The 22,502-nt window shown below is 54.6% G+C and overlaps 2 protein-coding genes across 5 annotated transcripts; both read right to left on the reverse strand.

The window, feature by feature from the left end:
- Positions 1-439: 439 nt before the first annotated feature.
- Positions 440-15,561, reverse strand: LOC147054954 (CUGBP Elav-like family member 2). 2 transcript variants are annotated; one of them, XM_085913889.1, is made up of 14 exons: positions 15,438-15,561; positions 9,581-9,771; positions 8,445-8,527; positions 7,760-7,808; positions 7,466-7,600; positions 6,792-6,871; positions 5,848-6,009; positions 5,714-5,774; positions 5,498-5,632; positions 5,275-5,397; positions 4,815-4,991; positions 4,602-4,745; positions 4,340-4,528; positions 440-3,299 (listed from the first exon to the last, which is right to left on the reverse strand). In XM_085913889.1, exons 1-13 carry the CDS (start codon positions 15,533-15,535, stop codon positions 4,401-4,403), a joined length of 1,566 nt encoding a protein of 521 aa, XP_085770015.1. In that variant the 5' UTR covers positions 15,536-15,561; the 3' UTR covers positions 440-3,299; positions 4,340-4,400. The 2 variants fall into 2 exon arrangements, with proteins under 2 accessions (XP_085770015.1, XP_085770016.1); XM_085913890.1 differs by lacking the exon at positions 15,438-15,561 and adding an exon at positions 12,992-13,244.
- Positions 15,562-16,061: 500 nt separating this feature from the next.
- Positions 16,062-22,422, reverse strand: taf3 (TAF3 RNA polymerase II, TATA box binding protein (TBP)-associated facto). 3 transcript variants are annotated; one of them, XM_085913583.1, is made up of 9 exons: positions 21,634-22,422; positions 20,777-21,494; positions 19,833-20,075; positions 18,883-19,775; positions 17,965-18,849; positions 17,750-17,850; positions 17,403-17,649; positions 17,230-17,336; positions 16,063-17,148 (listed from the first exon to the last, which is right to left on the reverse strand). In XM_085913583.1, the coding sequence occupies exons 2-9, from the start codon at positions 20,940-20,942 to the stop codon at positions 17,034-17,036; spliced, it is 2,757 nt and encodes a 918-aa protein (XP_085769709.1). In that variant the 5' UTR covers positions 20,943-21,494; positions 21,634-22,422; the 3' UTR covers positions 16,063-17,033. The 3 variants fall into 3 exon arrangements, with proteins under 3 accessions (XP_085769708.1, XP_085769709.1, XP_085769710.1); XM_085913582.1 differs by having other exon boundaries at positions 16,062-17,148; positions 17,965-19,775; XM_085913584.1 differs by lacking the exons at positions 20,777-21,494; positions 21,634-22,422 and adding an exon at positions 20,331-20,742 and having other exon boundaries at positions 16,064-17,148; positions 17,965-19,775.
- Positions 22,423-22,502: the final 80 nt, after the last annotated feature.

The raw sequence follows: 22,502 nt of genomic DNA on the forward strand, positions 1-22,502 counted from the left end.
ACATATTGGAGCAAGTTTGTCCCAATCAGCTGTGTTCATGTGAACTTTGCATTTGGTCTATTGATAAGATTTGGGTATCACTTGTTGTTGTTGTTGATCTAGCCGGGACAAATCTACTGGTTTCCATATATGGGGGGGGGGGGGGGGGGGAGCCAGTCATCAATGATATGTGCCTAAAAGCAGACAAGGTGCATCGAAAATATTGCACCTTTGATTCTTGTTCATCGAATCGAATGAACCGAGAAGTCTAAAAGGCCTCAAATGAAGCGCACGGGTCACGCATCAAAGTTATCCACACCGACGAGACCGACGTGACAACTGAGAATGAAAGGGCTTTGCAAAACGCGCCACATTCTCTCACACGCACAAACACACGGGGGTCGCTCGGCAATGTTTGTACATCACGCAACAAACGGCACACACAGAGACGCCGTCCATATTAGGGTAAATGGTTTAATCTGGAGACAAAGGCAAAGAAACACACCACATATGAACAAACATCGACCAAGAACAGAGTTTTCTGTCTACGTACTCTGCTATGGGGAAGGGAAATCAACAAAAAACACACCAAATCAAGAATCTACACACAGTTTGTTGTTGTTGTTAAAAAGGTCAAAGCAAGGCTCAAACTAAACAGTTAACTCTTAAACTAAGACAATTTATCCGCTCACGTTGTGAAAAATCCAGATGACAGCACAAGCACTAACATGAAACTTACCACCAGTTAGATGATCCCCCCCCCCCCCACACACACACAAAAAAAAAGACTAATCCCAGGAGAGTAAAGTCAAAAGCAGGCCATTTTTTGTTTTCTTTGAAAGACACACAATGATGAACGTAATAGCAAGCAAAACAGGAGGCCACATTGAGAGGCCAGACAATTTCCATCATTTCTTTTAATTTCCAATATAAAAAGCGTCACTGGTACAAAAGACATTGTGAACAACCAGTTGTAGAAATTGGAAAATAGCCTGTGTGTGTGTGTGTGTGTGTGTGTGTACGCCCCTAGATTTGTGTCTTTATTTTTTTCTTGCTTTTCTGCCTTTCCTTTTTCAAACCCACCCTCCCTCACTCACAAAGTAAACAGAAGATGCACCCACTTTGGCTTTTCATGGAGACAAAAGGAAAGAAAAGCGAAAAGCAACACGGCTATTACATCATCCTTAACTTAACCCACGTCCCCATAGGTTTGTGCATCTACAAATGGTGTCCCAAATGAAAGCACTTGAGAATTCAAACAAGGGCGGAAAATTTGATGATGGATGGAAGCCCCTGAAGTGAGACTGCCTGTACATCTTATCTGTACATTGTGCTTTTTTGTGTGTGTCCTCCGCTAAATACTTCACTGCACGCACGCACGCACACACACACACACACACACACACACACACATATATATATATGTATATATAAGACACGCGCACGCACAATGCCTGACTAACAAAGTGGTTCTCAGAAACATCAACTCAAGTCCACACGGTGTGGCAAAGTGTTCCAGTGCATGCGCTCACACCTTCAAATATACGCTAGCTATGAAGATATAATTGGGAGGGGGTGCTTTTTGTTTCACCTACAGACGACACCATACGCAGAGGGGGGTGGGCGAGTGACAGAAAAAAGGCAAAGTGCAGCAATCTAACCAAGGCCCGCCCGATAAGGATGTACATGTAGGCAGTTTTCTAGACGTGTATGGCACTTTCATTATTGTATTGCATTAAATAGAGATAGAAAAAACACTGTTGTAAAAAGCATTCAAAAAAGGAACTCTTGGGGTGCACTACTTCTTGACCGCCCTCAACAAGGCGGGAAAAGCTCCCGTACTTGCTGTGCTTAGCTCCAGATGACGCGTTTTGAGTAAGGGGGCTCGGCTTGTTCGTTTTGGCCTTGCCTGCCTGCCTGGATACAAGGTGACAAAAAGAAAAGAAGAAGCTGTACACGTGACCATTTGTTTCTCACGCACCAAAGAAAAACCCTGAGTTGGCAACTCATTGGTGAGGGGGACGTGGCCCACGTGGGGGGTTGTTCTGCCGCCATGGTGGTGGTGGTACAATAAAAGAAGGATGCCGTTCAGGCAAGTGTAAACTTTGTGTGGAAACAGTGGAATGTATTTGTAAACCAACACCGTCCACCCGCCACGGTGGCCACGAGAAGCTTGTCCCGGCGCTCTCGTCTTCAGGGGCTCCCTCCCGCAACTTCCAAACTTTTCACACGTGGCCACTTACACAAGAAAACAAAATGACATTGTCTGGCATCTGCGTGATTAACAAACATTGCATCCCAAAACACAAAAGCGTCCGGGGGAGGGGGGGGGAAAACAAAAAAAAAGATAATAATCAACAAGACGTACCGAGTCATCGTCGACAAATTCTTACGCATGCAGAGGAATTTTCAACTTCAAGTGCGGCTTCAATTTAGCAGAAATGAAGGTGATTTTGAAACACTACGTACAGCCCTCCCTCCCTTTCCCAACACAGATGACACAACAACATAAATCTAGAAAAAACCCAACGTTTTTGTCTGGGTTCTGTTAGTTAGACCTCTATAGATTCAATGGTATAAAATATAGGTAATCTAAGTGTGCATTTCAACCACAGATTGTCTAGTTGTGAATCAGTTCTAAAAAAGTTGACTCGTGTAGGTAGTCATTTCTCCAAACTGAGCAAATGTACCTTTTATTGTGCCATTGGTAGTTTAAAAAAAGTTGCGTCAATGAAAACAACATTTCCTTTCAAATAGTCTCGATGGAGACGAAAGGAGGAGGACAAAAAAAACAAACGCTTTACACTACCCGCTAAATGCTGAGCTCTCATTCGGGGGTTGTTATCTGGTCAGAGGGGAAAGAAAAAAAGTGGTTTCGTTTCTTCAACATATTGCTAATGGCACCAAATAGCACAGCCGGCGTGCCAATCCCTGTATTTACCCTTACCCGGAGGTATTACAAAAAGAAAGCAAATAAGAAATCCCACAGGTTTAAAAAAAAAAAAAGAACGCAGGTACGTTTTCACATTAATTTCGCTTGACCACTCTCTCTCCCATCCTGTCACATTTTTATACAAAACAAAACACAACAAATGATGAACATGCATGCAGCAACGAGTCAGGTTGAACTAAGTGGGCGGGGCCAGGTATTGGTCAGACGAGCTTTAGAGAGACATCACAGACAATGGTTGGGTAGGTGGGTGGGTAGGTAGGTAGGTAGGTGGTGGTGAGGATGAGGAGGAGGCCAGCGGGGAACGCGCCTTTCAACATCATGAAGACATGCTAGGCTAATGATGAGCAAACAGGCATGGAGATTGCTTCTAAAATCAAAACAAAGGAATAAAACATGAGGGGGGAGAGAGAGAGAGAGAGAGAGAGAAAAAAAGAGGAGAAAGTTAGGGCCACAGCACAAGAATCGCTTTAGCCATGAGGCACAAAAAAACAACAACCAACCGAGCAACCAACACACAGTAGGGTTCCCCCAAAAGCAAAGCGCTTGTGAAATGTCTTCAATTGTTGGAATTTGCTGCGCAATCCATCGCAACCGCACCTTCCCTTTCTTTCTTTCTTTCTTTCCCGCCCGACACTCAATACATACGTGGAAAACAGGTCACGACCGCACGGGAACCCCTGACCGTCAATTTACGGATATGGTGCTGCTAACTGGCATGCGCTTGAACCTGGAGCGCGTTCAGAAGCCGCCACGGCCGTTCCGATACTTGGCGCTTTCAGGGGAACCCTGACGCAGGGCGGTCATCGCTAAACGACACCGCGTCTTCTGCCGACACACAAAAACAATACACGGACGGGACGGGACGAGACGGGAGGAAGAGAGAAAATGGACTCGCAACATGCAATGCACTTGGCACCCAAAAGATCCATCTGGAAGGAAGGAAGGAAGGAAGGAAGGAATGACTTGAAAGAAAGAGCGAGCCACATCCAAACGAGTGACGAGAAGTACGCAAGAAGCACACTGAGCACTTTGAAACCCACGTGATCCTTAGTCAACCCGTCTAAGCGTCAGCTGAAGGCAATGAAAAAAGGCATGGGAAGAAAAAGAAAGTCAACAGAAGCAGAAAAAAAAACAAACAAAACAAAAAACAAAGGAAAAAAACCACCTGGCGCTCAACGCTAGTTCCCCCCAGCAACATTATGGACTCCAGTGATAGTCATAAATAATCATACATTAAAATATTGAAGATAAAACAGCAGGAATGAAATACAAGACCCCCAAAAAATCATTGCAAACTTTTGTTTTTTGAAGGAAAGCCACGGACGGGCTCCTTTCTCCGTCCCCCCCCCCGCCCTTCCCCTCCCCACTGAGTCTGTGCTGCGGTGACTGGCCGGAGGGCCAACTTACCCTAGCATTGCTAGCATTGGAGCTGGGGAGGAGGGGGAGGGGCGGGGGCGGGGCAGGGCGATCAGTAGGGCTTGCTGTCGTTCTTGGAACGCTTCAGCTGAACCTTCAGCCGCTTCATTCCAATCTGGAAGCCGTTCATGGCCTGGATGGCAGCTTGCGCAGAGACGGGATTGTCGTAGCTGACGAAGCCTGCAAGCGCGCAAAAGCACCGGCGTTACTCTGCGGGACGAGCTGAGCGAGCATTTCAAACCAATGAGCTCACCAAAGCACTTGCTCAAATTGGTCTGTTTGTCGATGAAGACTTTGGCCGAAACCACGTTCCCAAAGGGCATGAACATTTGCAGAAGGTCCTGGTCGCCAAACTCCTGCGGCAGGTGGTAGATGAAGAGGTTGGCGCCCTCGGGCCCTGCGAGGACAAAGGCCGGAGTTAGAAAGGGGGGGGGGGGGGGGGGGGGGCCCGGGCGCCCAAACTCACCTTCCTTCTGGTGGCCGGGGATGCTCTGCTGCAGGAGCGGCTGGGGATAGAGCGAGGGCAGGGCCGAGGCGGCGTACTGCTGCATCCCCGAGTAGGCCTGGCTCAGCGCGTCCATGGACGTGGCCGCCGAACCGTTGGCCATGGACGAGCCCAGGCCGCCGTTCAGGGCCCCCATGCCTGCGCCCGAGGACAAAGTGTGAGGACGCGCGCCGTGCCTGCCTGCCTGCCTGCCTGCGTGCGTGCGCGCGCGCTCGCTTTCTAAGGGGCTAGCCGGACAAATGCGGGGGCAATAAAAACAAAGAGCACGACAACCGGCGTTGCCGCGACTCGGTTTCCAGTCCTTTGCGACTGGGTTCTCGGCGTTGGCAAAGGAGTGCGCCGGTCGCGCCGAGAAAAGCCCCAAATTTCAACTGATTCATTTTGCCGCGTCACTTCACTTTGCCACTCGAGACGTACTTACCGCCGGCGGCGAGAGCGTTGAGGTTGCCGAGGCCGACGGAGGCCCCGGTGAGACCCTGCAAGGTGCCCAGAGACGCCAATGTGTTCATGGCGGCGCTGGCACCGGAACCCACCGTTGAGCCGACTGGTGAGGGCAAGCACACGCCGACGCAAAGTCAAGCAAACGTGTCCGTCACGCAGACGGACGGCCGGCCGGCCAGCTGGCCGGCCGGGCGCAAAGTCACCTGGGCTGGCCAGAGCTCCGAGCGCGCCGGTGGCGGCCGACAGGCCGGCGGACGAGGTGGGACTGGCAGAACTCTGCGCGGCGGCCGCCGCCGCGGCTAATGTGGCCAAATTCTGCAGCTGGAGAGGGTTCACCCCTAGAATGAAGACGCAGAGCCACCTTGTTTATTTGCTAAGCGCTGAAAAAGGGGGGGGGCAGGTACGGCAAGGTCGCTCACCGAGCCTCTGAATGCTGTTGAAGCTGCTCTGGTTGCTTGTGGAAGCCGCCTGCTGCAGGAGCTGAGGGCAAAGTTGGAAAGGTTAGCACCCAGTCTGCGTTTCAAAGCGTCCGTCCAGCCGTCCGGCCACCTACGGCCAGGTATTGAGGGGTGAGGCTGCCCAAGCCGGCCAGGTTCCCCCAGGTGGAGGCGCTGTTGAGCTGCTGGATCTGCTGCACCAGCTGCTGCTGCAGACGACGCTGCTCCTTATCCCGCTGCGTGTCGGCAAACTTCACCACCAGAGGCGAAGAGCAGCCCTGGAAGGAGGGATGGCAAGCAGAAAGCGCCTCAGAAGAAATCAATTTGCTTCCAGAGATATCAACAAATCCGGGCTGGAGAGGGGAAGGGGCGCGCCCCGAGGTTCGTTTTACGGCCGCTGCGTTGCTACGGATGAAAGCTAACACGCAGAGGACATGTGCCATGCATAGCGGAGCCGGGTGGCATTCCAGAAAGGGCGCGGCCACGCCGAGCTCTTTCCGCCCTCCTCGGAGTCAACGGACGACAAATGAAGACAGCCAAAACCAAAAACAGGCAAACGGCAGCAGAGCGGAGCAGACGCCGAGAGGGCGGGGACTGGGGTGGGGACGGCGGCGCCGTACGCTACGCAGTCTCCGCAATGGGACAGGCACAAACAGATGCATGAGGACAAGAAAGGGACATGCGCCAGAGCAACGTCAGCGGCGGACTAAAGAGCCGTCCGGGGACCGGACCGGACCAGAACCAGACCGGAGCGGATGGCCATACCGGCCGCCGGCCGGGCCCAATTTTCATCCTGCCCGCCGGCGGGTCGACGATCCGACTGCCTTTGACGCTCCATTGAAATTATTGCCACCTCGCTCGGGCTCGTTTCAAAGTCGCCGCGCTGCCGAGCTAGCGATACAATTCCATTCTCATCGTGCGAGGGGTTCGCCGGTCTTCCGAGAATTTCAATTTGTTAGAGATAGCTTTTGGTATTCACGTCTTTCCAACACAAGGGGGCAGCAGATTACGTGGGAGGGGGGGGGGGGATTTGAAATCGGTGCTGATGGGGATACAATACCTCCATAGTCTGAGAGTGATGCATGGTTTTGATTGCATTCTGTGCCATTGCCCTGGTAGCAAATGTGACAAACGCACAGCCTGTAGGAGGAGGACAATAGGAGGGGGAGGGGGTGGGTGGAAGGGAGGGAGGGAAGGAGGGAGGGAGGAAGGGAGGGAGGGAGGGACAAGAAGAAACAAAAACAAGACAAAAAAGGTTTGGACAACTCGTTATGAACCCCCAAAAAACACATTACAGTCACAGAGAATGCACACACACCCACCCGGACTGGTTAGCACACAGAGAAAAGAAGACCACACGACACTAAGACATGAGAACAGTGACTCGGTACATTCAAAACAGGCCGGCCGCAGTGCCCACGAGGTAGGTCGGTAGGTAGGTAGGTAGGTAGGTCGGTAGGTAGGTCGGTGGGTGGGTGGCTGTGTAGACAGCGCGCACGCACGCACGCACACAAATACACCCACTCACGATGGTCACCGAGATTTCAAAAGCGCTCTGAGCCCGTTTGACGTGTGCGGCGGGCGGGCGGGCGGCCGTGCCGGCTGAGAAAAGTCCAGATACGCGGCAGCTTGAAAGGTTGCCGCGCGGCTCTCGGCAGCGTTGCATTGCGCGTCATATTTCACGCTATCCCAGAGGCGGGCGGGCGGTGCCAGAGGGAGGGAGGGGCCGCTTACCTCGGCTCTGCCCGTCGGGTCCGCGCAGAATTCGGCACTCCTCCAGCTGGCCGAAGGACGAGAACATCATCCTGACCTCGTTCTCGCCGTATTTCTTGGAAACCATTCCGATGAAGAGTTTTCTGTCTTCCACGGCTGGCGAGAGAACAAAACGAAGCCAACTCGATTGCGCGCCGAGAGAAAGATTGCCGGCTCGCTCGCCGTCACGTCTGCGCCTCCGGGCGGATCCGTTTTGCCCTCCCGTAAGGCTGCCGTGAGCTCAACGTGTGGAAAAGGTGCGGCAGCCACACTTACCGCTGGTTTTCTCACTGTCGGCTGGTTTCATCTGGATGGGATGATGCATCTGTGGATAGATACGGAGGGAGGGAGGGAGGGAGGGAGGGAGGGAAGCAATTTTTCAATTGGTCTGAGTGCAAGCGGCCACAATGGCACTCGGCGAGCAACCCTGCCACCTTTGGCGTCAAGCTCGCTCCCGCCCGCCCGCTTGCCCGCCCGCGTCGGTCGGCCACCCGCTTCGGTCGGCCACCCGCTTCATCATCTCTATCGCAGCATTTGGGAGGCGAGAGGTTGTCTTTTTCTTCTTCTTCTTCTTTCCCCTGCCTTCTGTCTGCACGCAGCGCGTTATAAATAGGCCGGGCCGCACGACAACAAGCTCGGAAGCTTTGACTGGTCGGGACGCGAGTGAGGCAGGCTGAGGCTGGGCTGACATTTCTTCAGTTGGTGGAGCCTCAATCCATTTTCCACCTTCCTTGCGCGCCAAAGAATAAATAACCACGGCTTGTGCGTATGAAATGTAAAAAAAAAAGAAAATAAAGTGGGGGTTTTTTGGACAAGCGCCGAGGAGAAGCAGACAGATGGCTCGCTCGCTATGGCTGCCGGCGAGAATCGCTGAGCCGGTGGCGGGCGAAACGCGGGGCTAGCGGCGAGAGCCCGCTCCGCACGAGCGAGCCCCGCCCCCGTCCGTGTCCTGTGTACTCACCCCACTTAAGGTCTTGATGTTGTGCAGGGCGTTCTGGGCATCCAGCGCAGCTTTTCTTGTATAAAAAGTTACAAAACAGCATCCTGAGAGAGAGAGAGAGAGGGACAAACAATTGCAAAAGTGAGCTGAGCACCAATTTGCCGGCTTGAAAAATGCTCGCAGCGTTGGAAAGCAACCAAAGCGGGAAGAAAGCAGCGATTGACCAAACGGCAGCTGGAAGCTCAAAAGAGCATCCTTGTCAAAACGCACCGAAAGGCGCCCGCCGCCACGTTGAAATGTATTCCAAAAAGCTCAAAGGGACGCACGCACGTCACATGTCAGCAACATGTGACGGGTCATGCTTGGGGGCGGGGCTTGGACGCCTCTCAGCGGATGCCCACGGGTCAAGACGCAATCTGAAAGCGGACACGCATTCAGACGGTTGGGGTGGCTGGGGGGGGGCGGAAGGAAGGAAAGAAAGAAAGAAAGAATGGGGGTGGGGGATGGGGCCTCTCATCCTTCCGTCCCAGCCGGTGGCGTTCCAGCCTGTCACTTTGGCTGGGCTGGGGAAGTGGAGCACTGCAGCGTCTCTGACCTACATAGTGTGTATTATGCTGGGGGCGGGGCGGGGCGGCGCGGGGCGGCGCGGGGAGCGTTACGCCGAACCCGCACGAGACAGTCGACTTTTTTAACCACGATTGTTTGACAACCCGCGCTCGGTGCCAAATCGGAGGACTTTACGGTGAAAAGCAAACGGGCGGCGTTGAAACAAAAGCGCAAGTGACGACCCCAGCAAATAAGCCTGAGAGCATCACGCTGCAGCTGCGATTAGCTTCCAAGACATTAACATGTCAATAGGCCATCACAGCTGAGCGTCCGTGGGCCAAGCAGGAAGACGGGAAGCGGCCTTGCCTTAAAAAAAAAAAAAAAAAAAAAAGAAGCAGGCTTTGAGCAACCCCGCCTGCCCTGCCCTGCCCCGGCGTGCCGTGCCCTGCCCTGCCCTGCCCTGGCCTGGCGTGCCACCACTCTTTCCGCCAGGTCTTTGCAGAGAGCGCCGCCTCGCCCGCGTGTCAAAAACGTTTAGCCGAATGCAAATCAAGCGCTTCTTCATTTGCCAACACGCATCCGAACGGCAAGTTAAAGGAGGCGAGGCGTACCTTTGCTCTGAGGGGGGTTCTGCGTGCGATCGCGAAGGATGTTGATCTGGTGCACGGCTCCGAAAGGCTCAAAAAGCTCCTTGAGTTCCGTTTCTGACCAGGAGCGAGGGATCTGCCCCACAAACATCTTGATGGAGTCCGGGTCCGGCTGATCCAAGTGTTCCGACGACCCGTTCATCTTCATGCCGTTGCTGGGAAGAGGACAAATAAGCAAAAGCTCTTAAGACATCAAAAGTGCCACGTCAGTGGGGATTTGGCCCTTTTGTTCCGGCGACAGCAAAAGCTAGTGTCATCCGGCGCCATCTTGTTTTGCTGTTTTCAGACCCCTTCGTTCCAATTTGTCTCCAATAGCCGTTTGTTGACTTCAAGTTTGAAACGCGGAGCACGAGCGGGCGCTCCGAGCGCTCAAAGCATTCGGCGACGCCGGAGGCCACATAGAAAAAGGCCGTCTGCCCGCCTGCCTGCCCGCCCGCTCCTTCCCAAACTCAAGCTGTCATTTCACATCATTTCTCCAATGGAGCTCGACCGCCCGCCCGCCCGAGGTATCTATCCGGGATCCGCGGTGACGGCACCGGCCCCGCATCCAAGCACGGACAGCCAAACCCAGCAACCCACCGACCTTTGGACGCGAGCCATCCACCTCTTACAGATGGAGCCCAGACGTTCGGCCGAAACGCCAAAGTCCTTGAGGGATCTGAACGACATGCTAGCCAGCGACGCACGCCTCCTCCGAGTCGGTGGGCTAGGTTCCCTCGAAGCCGTCGACAGAGCGGAGTGACTCCAGAGCCACTTTGCGTCACTTGTGCTCCTCCTCGGGTGCGCCGGCCGGCCGGTGATGGCGCGGGGCGCGAACCAGCCGCGGCTTCTCCGGCGGCGGGGGAACAATCGCATCTTCTGTCCGCTCTCCGTCACTCGGCTACGAGCACAATGGGCCGACTCAAGTGTGTGTGTGTGTGTGTGGGGGGGGGTGCTTGGGAATATGCGCCCGGTGGGCGCGTGACACAATTTCTTCACTCTTGCCGTCGGCCGCCATTTTGCCGCGGGCGCTCGGTTGCTAGGAAGAGCGCATGGTTAAAATGGAAAGAAATGCCGGAGAAACAGACCCCCTGGCCTGGCCCGGCCCAGCCTCCCCTCCTGGGGTGGAATAAATAGTACAGAAGCATCCATTAGCAGTACATATGTGTCCGATTGTTGGTGCTAAGCGACGCATCCAAATGTGAAAGCAGAGTACGTATGTCGTCAGGTCGGACAACTGGCCGTTGGCCTCCGCCCCCCCGCCCGCCCGCCCGCCCGCCACCTCCGTGAACGTAACGTCGCGTTGGGAAAACCACCTCAAAGGAGGCCATCGAGACAATGGAAGGATGATGGAAGTCGCTGCGCAAAACCCGACGGGCCACGTCGCCGGACTCGTCTTCTGTGTTGCGGAGGAATGTCGGGCAGAGGACAGGAGGCTGCGCCGCCGCCGAATGGCAGCCCGCACTAAAAATAGCCGGCACACTGCGCGGCGCTGCGCGGCGCTAGCCTGCGCGAGGCTGCACGAGGTAGCTGCTCCACAAAATCAGCAATCGGAAGGGAAAGGGCCCGCTTCCGAGTGGCCTCATTCAAAGGACGACGTTTGAACACGCCGCCATTATTTTTAACAAGGGCAAAATTGCGCCAAGGCGCTACCGGCCGGGGCTCTGGTGTCTCTTTGTTTGTCAATCTCGCACCGTGGCATTTCCAAGCAGTCTCGAGAAGTCGGCCCGCATCTCCCGATGCAATGAAAAGACACGCTTGGCTTGGCTTGGCTTTGCCAGTCAGCTCTGTCCTCAAAGTCAGTGCCTTTGTTTCAAAATGGGACTTCAAATCCTCCGAGGCGCACAAACCAAGAATGAACAGGACCGACCGCACTGGAACTCCAGTGCTTCCGAAGGAATGACCCCAAAACCTTGTCACGTGTGCCTATCCCGCTTTGGATAAAAAAACAAAACTATTTGGGTTGGTTCCCCCATCAGAGCGCTTGGCTTTCACTTCGTCGTACATGCGGAATCCATCTTATCGGTGGGAAACGTAATTTCGATCTCTTTGCGTTTCTTAACATGTGAAGAAATTGACGATAAAGCGGACTTTGACTTTGATTGAGGGTCGTTGGCCGTTTCAGGGAAATGATCATCTTCTCAAACCTTTTCAAAAGTGGGAAAAGGTCCAAATCGGGACGCAAAGGAGCCGATCTTCAACTTCGGCAACTCGCCGTTAGGCCGATCCTCCGTCTATTTGATTCACTTTGCAAAATTGCCCGCTCACATGCCGTGTCTTTTGAAGTAGATAACTTATGGAAGGGAGCATCTCAGGCACAAGATGGCAATATCAGAACTTCAAAGTATTTCGCAATGATGGGAGAACTTCCAGTGTGGTTGTGATTCCTCCATTGGTGGATAAAGACACCGGCCGACGGACCGACCGGTCGGGTTGTCGGTCTGCCTCGGCTCCCGAGCTTTTGAAACAAGCGTTTGGTCCTCGGCCAGGTTTCTGGCACCAACTGACGACCACTTTTAAAGGACGGGCCGGGCCCGTGCCAAGGCCTTTGGTTCTGTCTTGCCGGGCCTGTTGTTTACACGGGCCCGGTGGTCACAAGATCTCCCTCCGTTCGAGACTCAATAATGATGGAACGAACGAAGCACGTGGGTTGGCTCCGCGGTTAGATAAGCCTTCCCGACATGGGCGGAAGACAAGTTGCCGAACCGAGCCAGCCAGTCGACAGGGGAGACAATAAGCGCGAATATTGACAAGCAAACAAAGACGTTGCGAACAAGAAGTAGAGAGCGAGCGAGCGAGCGAGCCAGCCAGCGAGCGAGCGAGCGAGCTCTTCACTTCCCCTTTGAAATGTTGACAAAGCGGACTGCGCCGCACGGTGCGTGCGTGCGTGCGGTGGCCTCCCTCCCTCCCTCCCTCGCCCGCCCGCAACGGCGTCAGCACGCCCAACTTGTCCAACTGTTTGCAGCAAGTCCCCCTACAAAGGCCATATTTGATGATTTGATTCAATAATATAAGCGAGTGCGAAGCACATGTCACCCGAGTTAGCTGTTGTCGCGCGCTCGCTAATATTGCTAAGCTAACGACACGCACGCGCACGGAGCGCTTCTCCATTTTGTGTCTTGTTTGGTCTTTGCCTTCAAAGCCAGCAACGTCGAATTGGTTTGTGCTCGAGGAGGCAGCTCGCTCGAATTTCTTCGACGCCAACCGAGATGTGCTCCTCCGATGAACTCCGAGTGAGATTAGCGGGGCCATTTCGACGCGTTAGCAGTTAGCTCATCCGGCTGGGCTAAGCGGCTAGGAGCTACAAACCCAAACGTTTCATCCAAGCGTGACCAAACGAACACACCAACAAAACAAGGACATCAAAAAAAGGGGGCAAATAATGCAGGTACTTACATCGTATCGCCCGCAGCCATTAACCGACTATCGGTCAGCGGTAGGTAATCCAGGCTATACGACGTCGAAGTCATACTCTCGCTGTGATATAAAAAATAGCTATAAAAATAACCCAAAAAAATCTCCAACGGCCGTCTATTCTAACAATGAGGACAAGGCGAGAACGTCCGCGCTCTCTCGCATGAAGGCAAAGCAGACGACGAGCGAGAACAGGTGCCGGCCGACTGACTGCCGAGAGACACTCGACGAGGAGGCGGAGGGGAGGGAGGGAGGGAGGGAGTGGACGGGAGGGGAGGGAGGGAGGGAGGGGAGGGGAGGGAGCGGTGGGGGGGGGGCGTCTCTTTCTTCCTCCTCCTCTTCTTGGTCGTCCAAGTGCATGTGAAGAGCGACCCTGCTCGCTCTTCCTGCTGTGCAAGCACTGAGCGAGCGCACAGAAAGAAAAGCAGAGAAAGCGAGATGCGGGCGGGCGGCGCTGCAGGAAAGCAAAGGCCTGGTCAGGGCCGCAAATTAGGTTCCTTGACTCAAGAAGGAGCTTCGTGTATCTTTACATATTGCTTCGCCAAAAAGTAGCAAAGTGCTTTGTGACTGTACCGAGGACGATTCTCCATTGGAAAGGAATCTCCCACCGGAATTCTCCAGTCCTGGAAAAGCGTTCTTTCGCACCGGATTGGAACCGGCCACCTAAGGATTTGCATTTGAGCGCCTGCGAATCTGAAAATGGGACTCAAAAGCCACGGTGGCATTTTCCAATCGGTGGATTCCGATGAATTAGCCATCTTTCCATTTCCTACCGCTGATTAAAACGACTTGGAGCCAAGCCGGCGACCTTCCGATTCCAGCTAGATTTGGGTAGAGCGCAGATAGCTTTTGGCCAGCGCCTGCTTTTTTTCCTCGTCGTATTTGGCAGGCGTACCGAATTGCAATCCCACGATGAAACCGCCGCCACCTCCGTTCCTGAGGTTCATAGGTCACGCTTCCCCTTGTGCAGTGGGGGAGGTAGGGGCGACCCATCACTTTTTGTTATCCGAGATTTGCGGGGCGAGGCCTCAAAACTGTTATGGGGTGGGGGGGGGGGGGGGGGGACAGGTAAAGCGTTCATGCATTTGCTGCTCATTCCCAAGATTTGATCAGGCGGCCAATCGAAACGTCCGCGCGCGGCAACAATTTCAAGGCATTAGAGAGAGCGAGCTCGCGAGCGCGCGCCCAAGTCTGCACGCAGCGTCGCAGCTCCGCAGCTCGCTACGCACGCACGCACGCACGCACCCCCGCACGCATCACGGCGCCCCCTCCACGCACGCGACCGGCCCACTTTGCGACACGCATTAGCGCGACTGCCGCTCAGGGGCAGGCTATAAAAAGCTCTCGGGAGAGCGAGCGTGCTTTCATGAAATCCAGGAGGGGGCCGAGCAACGAGAGCTGCGGCAGGCACGCCAAAATTGCCTTTGACTCTTGTGCAGGAAGGAACACGAATTCCTCGCCATTTGAATTCATTCCGTGACGCCCCAGAAAACACATTTTGGGAACGTATTTTTTGTTTGGCTTCATCCAAACATACAATCATGAAGCAATTTGATCGCATAGAATGACGCCGTTTTGTCGCTTTCATTCAACGGTCGGTGGGTGCGCTGCTCAATCCGGCCACCCGGGGCGGTAAAATGCAGACAAAAAAAAAAAAAGATTAAAAACGATTAATACGATATCCGGCTGAGTCCCCACGTCCCCCCATTGTCTTGCTTTTGCATTTTGCCGGAAAGTACATTCGAACTGGGGGAAGCGTTAAAGAGTCTGAGGCTTTCTACCCAACGGTTGCCCGAGTTGAGGTGCGCTCACTGCCATCATGTGGCAATTGCATCTCCAAATTCCAATCACAAAACAGAAAGAACGAAAGAAAGAAATGGTATATCTGGAAGAGCCGAAGCGCCTCTGTCCAATTGGGAAAGTTTGGGGCCTCTGAGGCGTCTTCCAACGTCCTCCTCTTCCTTCATCTCAAATGGGGACTATGTAATCCCACCACCAGCACATGTGACACGCGTTTCTTGTTGACGTTTCGTGCAAGTCGTGCATGCATTGAAACAAGAGAAAAGCAACATTTGGAAGGTGCACTTTTTCTTGTCTGTCGGGTAGTGAGTTCTCGAAATGGAGAGGGAAGGCGGGAGCCTCATTTCTTATTGGCGAGCTCGAGTGCAAAAGGAAGCCCAAGGTGCTGCTGCAAAAGGATGCCCAAGCCACAGACGAGGGCAACTTTTTCACCAGTCCCGATCCGTCCGTGCCATTTGCATTGATTCCTGAGCAGATCCCAAAACGCAGCTAGCTGGGAGGGAAAAGCTCCAGCTGGCCTTGATCAACTCCAACAAATGCGTCTTCTCTATCTGTCAGCCACGACCCGTCCGCGTCCACGCAAAGCCATGCAGCTGGATGCAAGGGAAGGAAGGGCAAACGGACGTACCTCATGGGCAGCTCCTCACTCCTGACGACGGGGGGGCAGCGCATGCTGTTGGCGTACAGACTCTGCACCAGAGCCAGCTCGGAGGAATGCTCCAACATGGCAAAAGATCCACCTGGGCCAAAACGGGGACGGACGGACGGACGGACGGACGCGCTCCTGTCCTGCTCGGCTTTGCTCTCGCTCGCTCCCTCGTTCCGCCCCGGAGTGCACCCGGCCAGCCGGCCGACTTCCCTCCCTCCCTCCCTCGCTCGCTCCATCGAGCAGCTCCGCCCATTGGCTGATACCAAAGCCTCCCCCCCCTCCCCCTTGGACAGCGCTCTTGACACACTCTTTGCCTCCGCTTGCGCTCTCACTTTACACAACTCGTACTTGCACACACCCGTACACCCCCCGGTAATAGCTCCATATTCGACAGGCACATTGGGAAAACTCGAGGAACGTACAGAGGCCACACTGCAGTGCTGGGAAGGAACCGAGCGCTAGCAAATCGGGAGTGTTGTGAAACTCTTCCGAGTGTATGACATCGGTCTGCATTGCAGCGCCCCCTGGTGGCCACGGCAGAACGAATTACCAATCACGATATATTAAGAATGGGAGTTTGGACATGTTTGACGTTTAATCCTGGTCTGTTTTTAAAAAGGACAATAGTGAAGAATGCCAGGGATGCTTTTCCATTTGACGGGTTGCGCTGCTGGTCCTCAGATCACCTAACCTATTTTAAAGCGCCATGTAGTTGAGTACTGCCCTATATGAATGTCACGGAGTGCGCCACAATTCCCAGTGCCGTATTTGCTATATGTGCTCTGCCATCGGATGGTTCAGGGTGGGGCCCGCCTCTGGCAGGCAGGCAGGCATGGGGAGAACAGGCAAACTCCACACAGGAGTGGAACCCCGCACGTGCTAATCGGTGCTGCCCTTCATCTGCTGTCAAAAGAAACTAGAAGTAAGAGAAGAAAGTCAAGCTCCCAAACCTGGTTTGTCAAAATAATGTCTATTATTGTTGGGGGGAAAGGCAAATGGAAAAAAAGCCACCGATAAGCCAGTGAGAAGTGAACAGTACAATTTGGGATAGTTGCAAACATTTGCGTCTTTCAAGTCTGCCTGTCGCTCGGCGGCAAATCTGCAAAGCGACGGCAAGCGCGGCGCCCAAAAAAAGGCTCCATTTGGAAACGGCGCTGCGACGGCTCCAAGCTGGCCCTTCGGAGCGGGACGCGGCGTTTGGGCACCCTTTTCGGCCCTTCCATTCGTGGAGTCAAAATAAAATACAAACTTTTCAATTTAAAAAAATGTACAGAAATTAAAGAGCGTTAAAAACATACCTGAAAACGCAGTCACCCAAAAAAAACAAAAAAGCACTTGGCTTGAAAGTTGGTATTTACATTTGTACACTGCCGGTGGGGTGAAGGCTCGTAATTATGTACATTTAGAAATGAGAACGAAGGAAGAAATTGTCAATGTGAGCATTTTGCCAGGCTCATCATCATCATCATCATCATCATCATCATGTGCTGGTTAAAAATGCACCAGCGGGGGCCCAGCCCAACCCAACCCAGCCCCGACTTGTTGTCTAAAAAGGCTCCACTTTTTTGCATAGACTTAATGCGGTTTGTGTTTCTTCTTCTTGTGTTTTTTGTCCTTCTTCTTGCAGGAACATTTGACACAAAACCACTGCTGGTCCGCAGGGGGCGCTGCCACAATTCCCACGCAAACCCTGAAGACAGAGCGCAAACGGTCACCATCTTCTCGGGGGGATTTGGTGAAGAAAACTGGACCGGGAAGGAAAGCGGCGTACCAGTGATACCAGTCGTCGCAGTCGTCGCAGCCGATCATGGGGCTGCCGTCGTCGGGCTTGTCGCATCCGGGACAGATCCAGATCTGATTGCCGCTTTCGTCTCGAATCTAAAAGCAAAGTGGTAGGAAACGTCACGTGGCGTCACGCGCCGTCACGTCCGTCGACTCGCTCACCACGTAGGTGCTGACCGTCTCGGTGACCACGCTGCGTACGGGCATCTTCAGGGAGGCGGGCGAGGACAGCGCCGTGGCCGCCGCCGACAACAGCGAGGGCGCGGGGGGCGGCGCCGGCGACCCGGCCGGCAACTGGACGGGAGGCGGCGGCGGCGAGCGGGGACGACCGGCGGGAGTCGACTTGGAGCCGGGCGTCTTGGGGGCTGGAGATTTTGCTTCCGAGTTGGGAAGCACCTTGCTGATGACGCTGGAAAGGAGGCACATCATCGTCTCACCTGGCTAGATTCAACTTTGAACGGAATCCAAATCATCTCAATTTGCAATGTGGGAAAAAGGGAGGCTCTTACATTTTGTCCTGGCCTCCCACTCGCAGCGTCAGCCTGGGAATGACCGGAGAGGGGAGCACCGGCACCGGCGGCACCGGCGGCGTGGTGTCGGCGGCCTTCACCTGGACAAACAAAAGCCATTTTTTTTTCTTTTCCCCCCATCTCAGGCAACCGACGTCCGCGGATGCGGCCACCGAGCTATTTCGTTTGGGAAAATAAGAAGGGGAAAGAAAAACCTTCTCCAATCGGAGTCTCTCCTTGTCTCTCTCCTTGTCCCGTTTGTCCTTGTCTTTCCTCTTCTCCTCCTTGTCGCGCTCCTTCTCCTTGAGCTTCTCTCGCTCCTTCTTTTTCTTCTTCTCCTTCTTGTCCTTCTTCTTGTCTTTGCTCTTGGCGTCCTGGAGGACGACAGGCACGGAGGGGGCCGTCGGCGGCGGGCGCTGGGCGAAGAGGGCGGCCAGCTCGGCGGGGGCCCCGCCTTGCTTCTGCCTCTCCTCCTTGCTCTTGTCCTTGCCCTTGTCTTTCTTCTCCTTGTCCTTCTTGCCCTTGTCCTTCTTTTTGTCTTTGTGCTTGTCCCTGTCTTTCTTGCCGTCCCCGCCGTCCCTGCTTTTGAGCTTGACGGCGGCGGCGGCGGCCAGCGCAAAGTCCCGCTGGCCCGGGAGCTCGTCGTCCTTCCAGAGCATCTTGGACGAGTCCTTGCTCTTGTTTTTCTCCTTGCTCTTGTCCTTGCCCTTGCTCTTCTCCCGCTCCTTGTCTTTGGGCTTCTCCTTCTTCTTCAGCTTGCTCTTCAGCTCCTTCTTCAGCTTCTTCTTCACGTCAGCCGCCAGCTTGCTTTTCTCCTGGAAGGCCTTGAGCAGGGGTTCGGGCGTGGGAGGCGAGGCCGAGCCGGACGAGACGTCCTCTCGGCGCTCGGGCGTCTGGGCCGGAGGCCCGCCTCGGTGCGCCTTCCGGATCACCTCGTCGATGGAGTCGTCTAGGGTCCACTTGCCCAGGCCCGGCTGCAGGTGGAGCGGCGCCGAGAGGCCGGTCGCCGAGAGGCCGATCGCGCCGGGCGCCGAGAGGCCGGTCGCCGAGAGGCCGATCGCGCCGGGCGCCGAGAGGCCGATCGCGCCGGGCGCCGAGAGGCCGATCGCGCCGGGCGCGCCGGGCGCCGAGAGGCCGGCCGCGCCCGGCGGGGCTTTGGGCGCAACCGGCTCCATGATGGTCAGCCTCCTGGGGCTGGAGAAGCCGTTGCTGTCCGAGTCGGAGCCCGAGGAGAAGGCGAAGGGGTCGGGCTGGCGCTCCGAACACGCCTTGGCGATGACGGCGCTGATGGAGTCCTCGATGGCGCCGTTGTCGGGCTCCGCTTTGAGGAGGGGGCCCCGCTCGGGCTCCTTGCCGTCGTGCCGCAGGTGGATGTTCTCTTTGCCCGACAGGGGCGGCGGCGCCTTGTGAACGCCGTCCAGCCTGCTCGGGGTCTGAGGAGCTTTGGCCGCAACCGGCGGCGCCTTGGGGCTTTTGGGACTTTTGGGACTCTTTGTCCTGCCTGGGGATTTCTTCCTCTCCTTGGACGTTTTAGGGGGAGAATGCACGAGGGCGCCGCTGCCCGAGGCGGGAAGGGGCCCCTTCGGGGACTTAGTCCTTTGTCTCCCGGGCGGCGAGACTTTGGGCTTTCTGGCGGCGCCGAGGGCCTTCGGATCGGGATATTGGCCGACGGGAGGCTGAGGTCTGAAGGAGGGCGGAGCCCCGGCCGGACTTTCGGGCGACGGCGGCTCGAGGTCGTCGTGAGAAGGCAGCATTCCCGGAGGAGGAGGCACGCGCTGAGGGTTGAGGGAGGTGAGGGGCTCCCGGGGCTCGGCGGCCCACTCGGGGCTGAGGCCGGGGAGCCCGCGCGGCCGCTTGGACGTGGGCATCATGCCCAGCGCCTCGTCGGGGCTGTCCAGGGGCCTCTTGAGCGGGTGGTTCTCGTCGTTGACCGCCTCGTCCTCGTCGTCCTCGTCCTCCTCCATGGCCACCTGCATGGCTTCGGCCGAGGTGCCCGTGTCGGGAAGGACCTCCTCCTCCTCCTCTTCTGGAAAAGGAGACACGAGTTACAGGCTCAGGCCTTTGGGATGACGGCAGAACTCACCTTCTAGTAAGGAGACCAGAGGCGGCATGTAATCGGGAATATAGTCCCTGCGCTCTTCGGCGAACTGCGCGCCAGGCTGAGGGAACTGCAGGACGTTGTTCTTGGCGACGGGGAAGGTGGGCAGCTGCTGGGGGAAGGCCACGGGTTCCAGGTTGCTGACATAGTCGTCCAATTCGCTCAGACTCACGCCCAGCAGCCGGAAAGCCTGACTCACATCGTCCAGGACAGGATCCGTCCTCCCGTCTGCCACGTCCGTGCACAAAAGCGTTAGGGGTGCGGCCATAAAAACACTCGCCCAAGGTTGAAACTTTAGCGGTTGAAACTTTGATTTCAAGCCAGTTCAATGAAGTTGTTTTTGAACTGGAAAGGACAAGACGTGATCTAGTGAGCCCCGAAACGCCATTTTGGTTCAATCGCCCGCCAACGCGGGGCGGGGTGGGCGGACTGATCGACAGTGTGACAAAATATGAAGTTGACCAAATTGGAAGAATCAAGTACCTGAAAATTGTACTCAAGCCTCCTGTTGTGGTGCTGGTCACACGGGCCAGGCCCGCTTTTGTTTTGGGATGTTTACTTGGGTTAGGGTTTTATGCAATGGAGGCAGGTTGGCTTATTTTGACTTTGTTCTCGTGACTTGCGCTCGACGGACAAAAGTTCCAATTTAGAGTGGGAAATCGTGCTGTATTGTATCGAATAATCGAGCTCGATGTTATGCTCTGTTTGGCGAAGGATCATTACGTACGAGTGAGGGAACACCTGGAACTGTAGAGTACAGTACTTGTCGATAACTTCCCCTGGGCGGCGCTCGTCTGAGAACAACAACGTGATCCCGTGGCCGAGCGAAAAAGGAAAAGGGGGGAAGAAAAAAAAAAAAAAAACCTAACCCAAACCCAAACCCCCGCTGTTTGTAGAATAGTAACGGGGTCAAGCCGACGTGCACTTACACAGCTCCGAGTAGCGATGGCAGACGCGGCCCATCTGCTGGATGTATCGCTGCAGCACATCGGCCAGCAGGTCGCAGGCGGTTAGCTGAACGGCGTCCCAGCCCAGAGCCTGGCAGATCTGCGCCACCGACACACGCAGCAGCGAGCGGCCATAGCTCTCGCACATCGTCGGTAGCGCTCCTTCAATCCCGCTCAATCCCGTCTCCAAAGCACGCGGCCGCTCGTCATGGCTCACCAAAGCCTCGCTCGGGCGCGAGGGAAACCGCTAACGGGGCCAATTGGGCTCATCTACTTCGCTCGGTGTGTTGGCGCTTTTGCCAGAGTCGCCATCTTGAGTCGTTCGCTAGACCCATCCCCGAAAGGCTCAGTGCGCATGCGCACGAACACTGGCGGCGGCCCGAGGAGCCTGCTCTCATGACGCGTTCGGGCTGACTGGGAATCCGCAAAAGCCACGCACGGGTCTCCTCGGTCTTCGGTCCTCGCTCCTCCGTTGGTTGCGCCTCCCAACCGAGAGAGGAGCGAGGAGGGAGAGGACAAATGGATGGAGAAACGAGACGGTCGTTCCTCGATGACGCCATTTCATGGAGACGGCAATTAAAGATGGCGTCACGTCAGTGACGTTTGTCACAAATCACTCGTCGGAAGGGCTACTTCATGCTCAAACACGATCAGCCCCGCTCGCTCCTCTTCACTCATCCGATGGTGAAGTGGGCTTCCCCTAAAGAGAGAGCGAGAGAAAAAAAAAATCAAGTGAATTATTATGCTGGTTTCAGAAGCAGCAAAAATGTTGCTACCCCCACGTCAACCAGTTTACATGTCTTGAATTCGGGGGGAATTGAACGCAGCATGTGACTCACGTGATCTCGGCGAAGAAATGAAACTAAAACTCAACTCAATCTGTTAACCCGCGTTTTGTACACACGACACGGGTGAAACTTGTCGAGATAACCTGGCTCCAAAGAAAGTTACGCTCCAACCAAGCAAGAGTCGCTCGGGACTTGAAACTTTGTACGTTTTAGCTGCGACGTCCATTAGCTCTTTTTCCTCCCGCCGTGTGACGTCAAAGACGACGACCGGAAGTTGGTACTCGAAGACAACTACGGTTACTTGTGCAAAAGAAAAGAAAAAAAAAGTACAGCGTTGGTAAAATGAGTAGCAGAAGTAATTAGCCGATTTCTCAAGTTGAAGTCAATCAAAAAATGAATGAATAAAAAGCTATGATGTTGTTCTGCATCGCTCAATGATATGATTTGAAATTTAAATATACTTGTGTCAAAACAGAAAAGGTACCGATTCAATTTTTAGTCAAACATCGGTTATGTTAGCATCAAGCCAGCGCACTCCTACGATACGATACGGCTTGCGAGGTTGAACATTTGTGCATAGTTTCATTCAAAAATGACTGGTAAAAGTAGAAGTACTAACTGAACTCTTCACATGAGTTCACATTGTGGCTCTTGCAAAACTACGTAAGCGACTCGTCCTTTCTTCCAAATCTTTTGTTTCCGATCTGCTTCATCCTAATCCATGTCCTGACCCGAGCTCGGCGTCACATTAGTTGCACATGACTGGAATTGACAAGAGAGAGAGAGAGAGCGAGAGAGAGCGCGAGAGAGAGAGCGCCTCGCTTTTCTCCGGAGTTTGCATTGTCAATGAATTCCTTCTTTTCTCGACTGAGCTGAGCTGAGCTGAGCTTCTTGTGGGGTGGTCGTGGCTTCGCCGCTCG

This window comes from Syngnathus leptorhynchus, chromosome 6 (assembly GCF_054491065.1).
Source record: "Syngnathus leptorhynchus isolate UIUO chromosome 6, UIUO_Slep, whole genome shotgun sequence".
NCBI lineage: Eukaryota > Metazoa > Chordata > Actinopteri > Syngnathiformes > Syngnathidae > Syngnathus > Syngnathus leptorhynchus.

Bases quoted from the DNA above. Each gene is read 5' to 3' on its own strand.
- LOC147054954 (XM_085913889.1), bottom strand. From the start codon at position 15,535: ATGTTGGAGCATTCCTCCGAGCTGGCTCTGGTGCAGAGTCTGTACGCC. The intron at 4,746-4,814 runs GTGAGTTTGGGC...TTGTCCTCGCAG, and splicing joins CCCCGGCCACCAGAAGGAAG to GGCCCGAGGGCGCCAACCTC. The intron at 4,529-4,601 runs GTGAGCTCATTG...GCGCGCTTGCAG, and splicing joins CAATTTGAGCAAGTGCTTTG to GCTTCGTCAGCTACGACAAT.
- taf3 (XM_085913582.1), bottom strand. From the start codon at position 20,942: ATGTGCGAGAGCTATGGCCGCTCGCTGCTGCGTGTGTCGGTGGCGCAG. The intron at 19,776-19,832 runs GTGAGTTCTGCC...CTCCTTTTCCAG, and splicing joins TCTGGTCTCCTTACTAGAAG to AAGAGGAGGAGGAGGAGGTC. The intron at 17,337-17,402 runs GTGAGCGAGTCG...CTTTGCTTTTAG, and splicing joins AGACGGTCAGCACCTACGTG to ATTCGAGACGAAAGCGGCAA.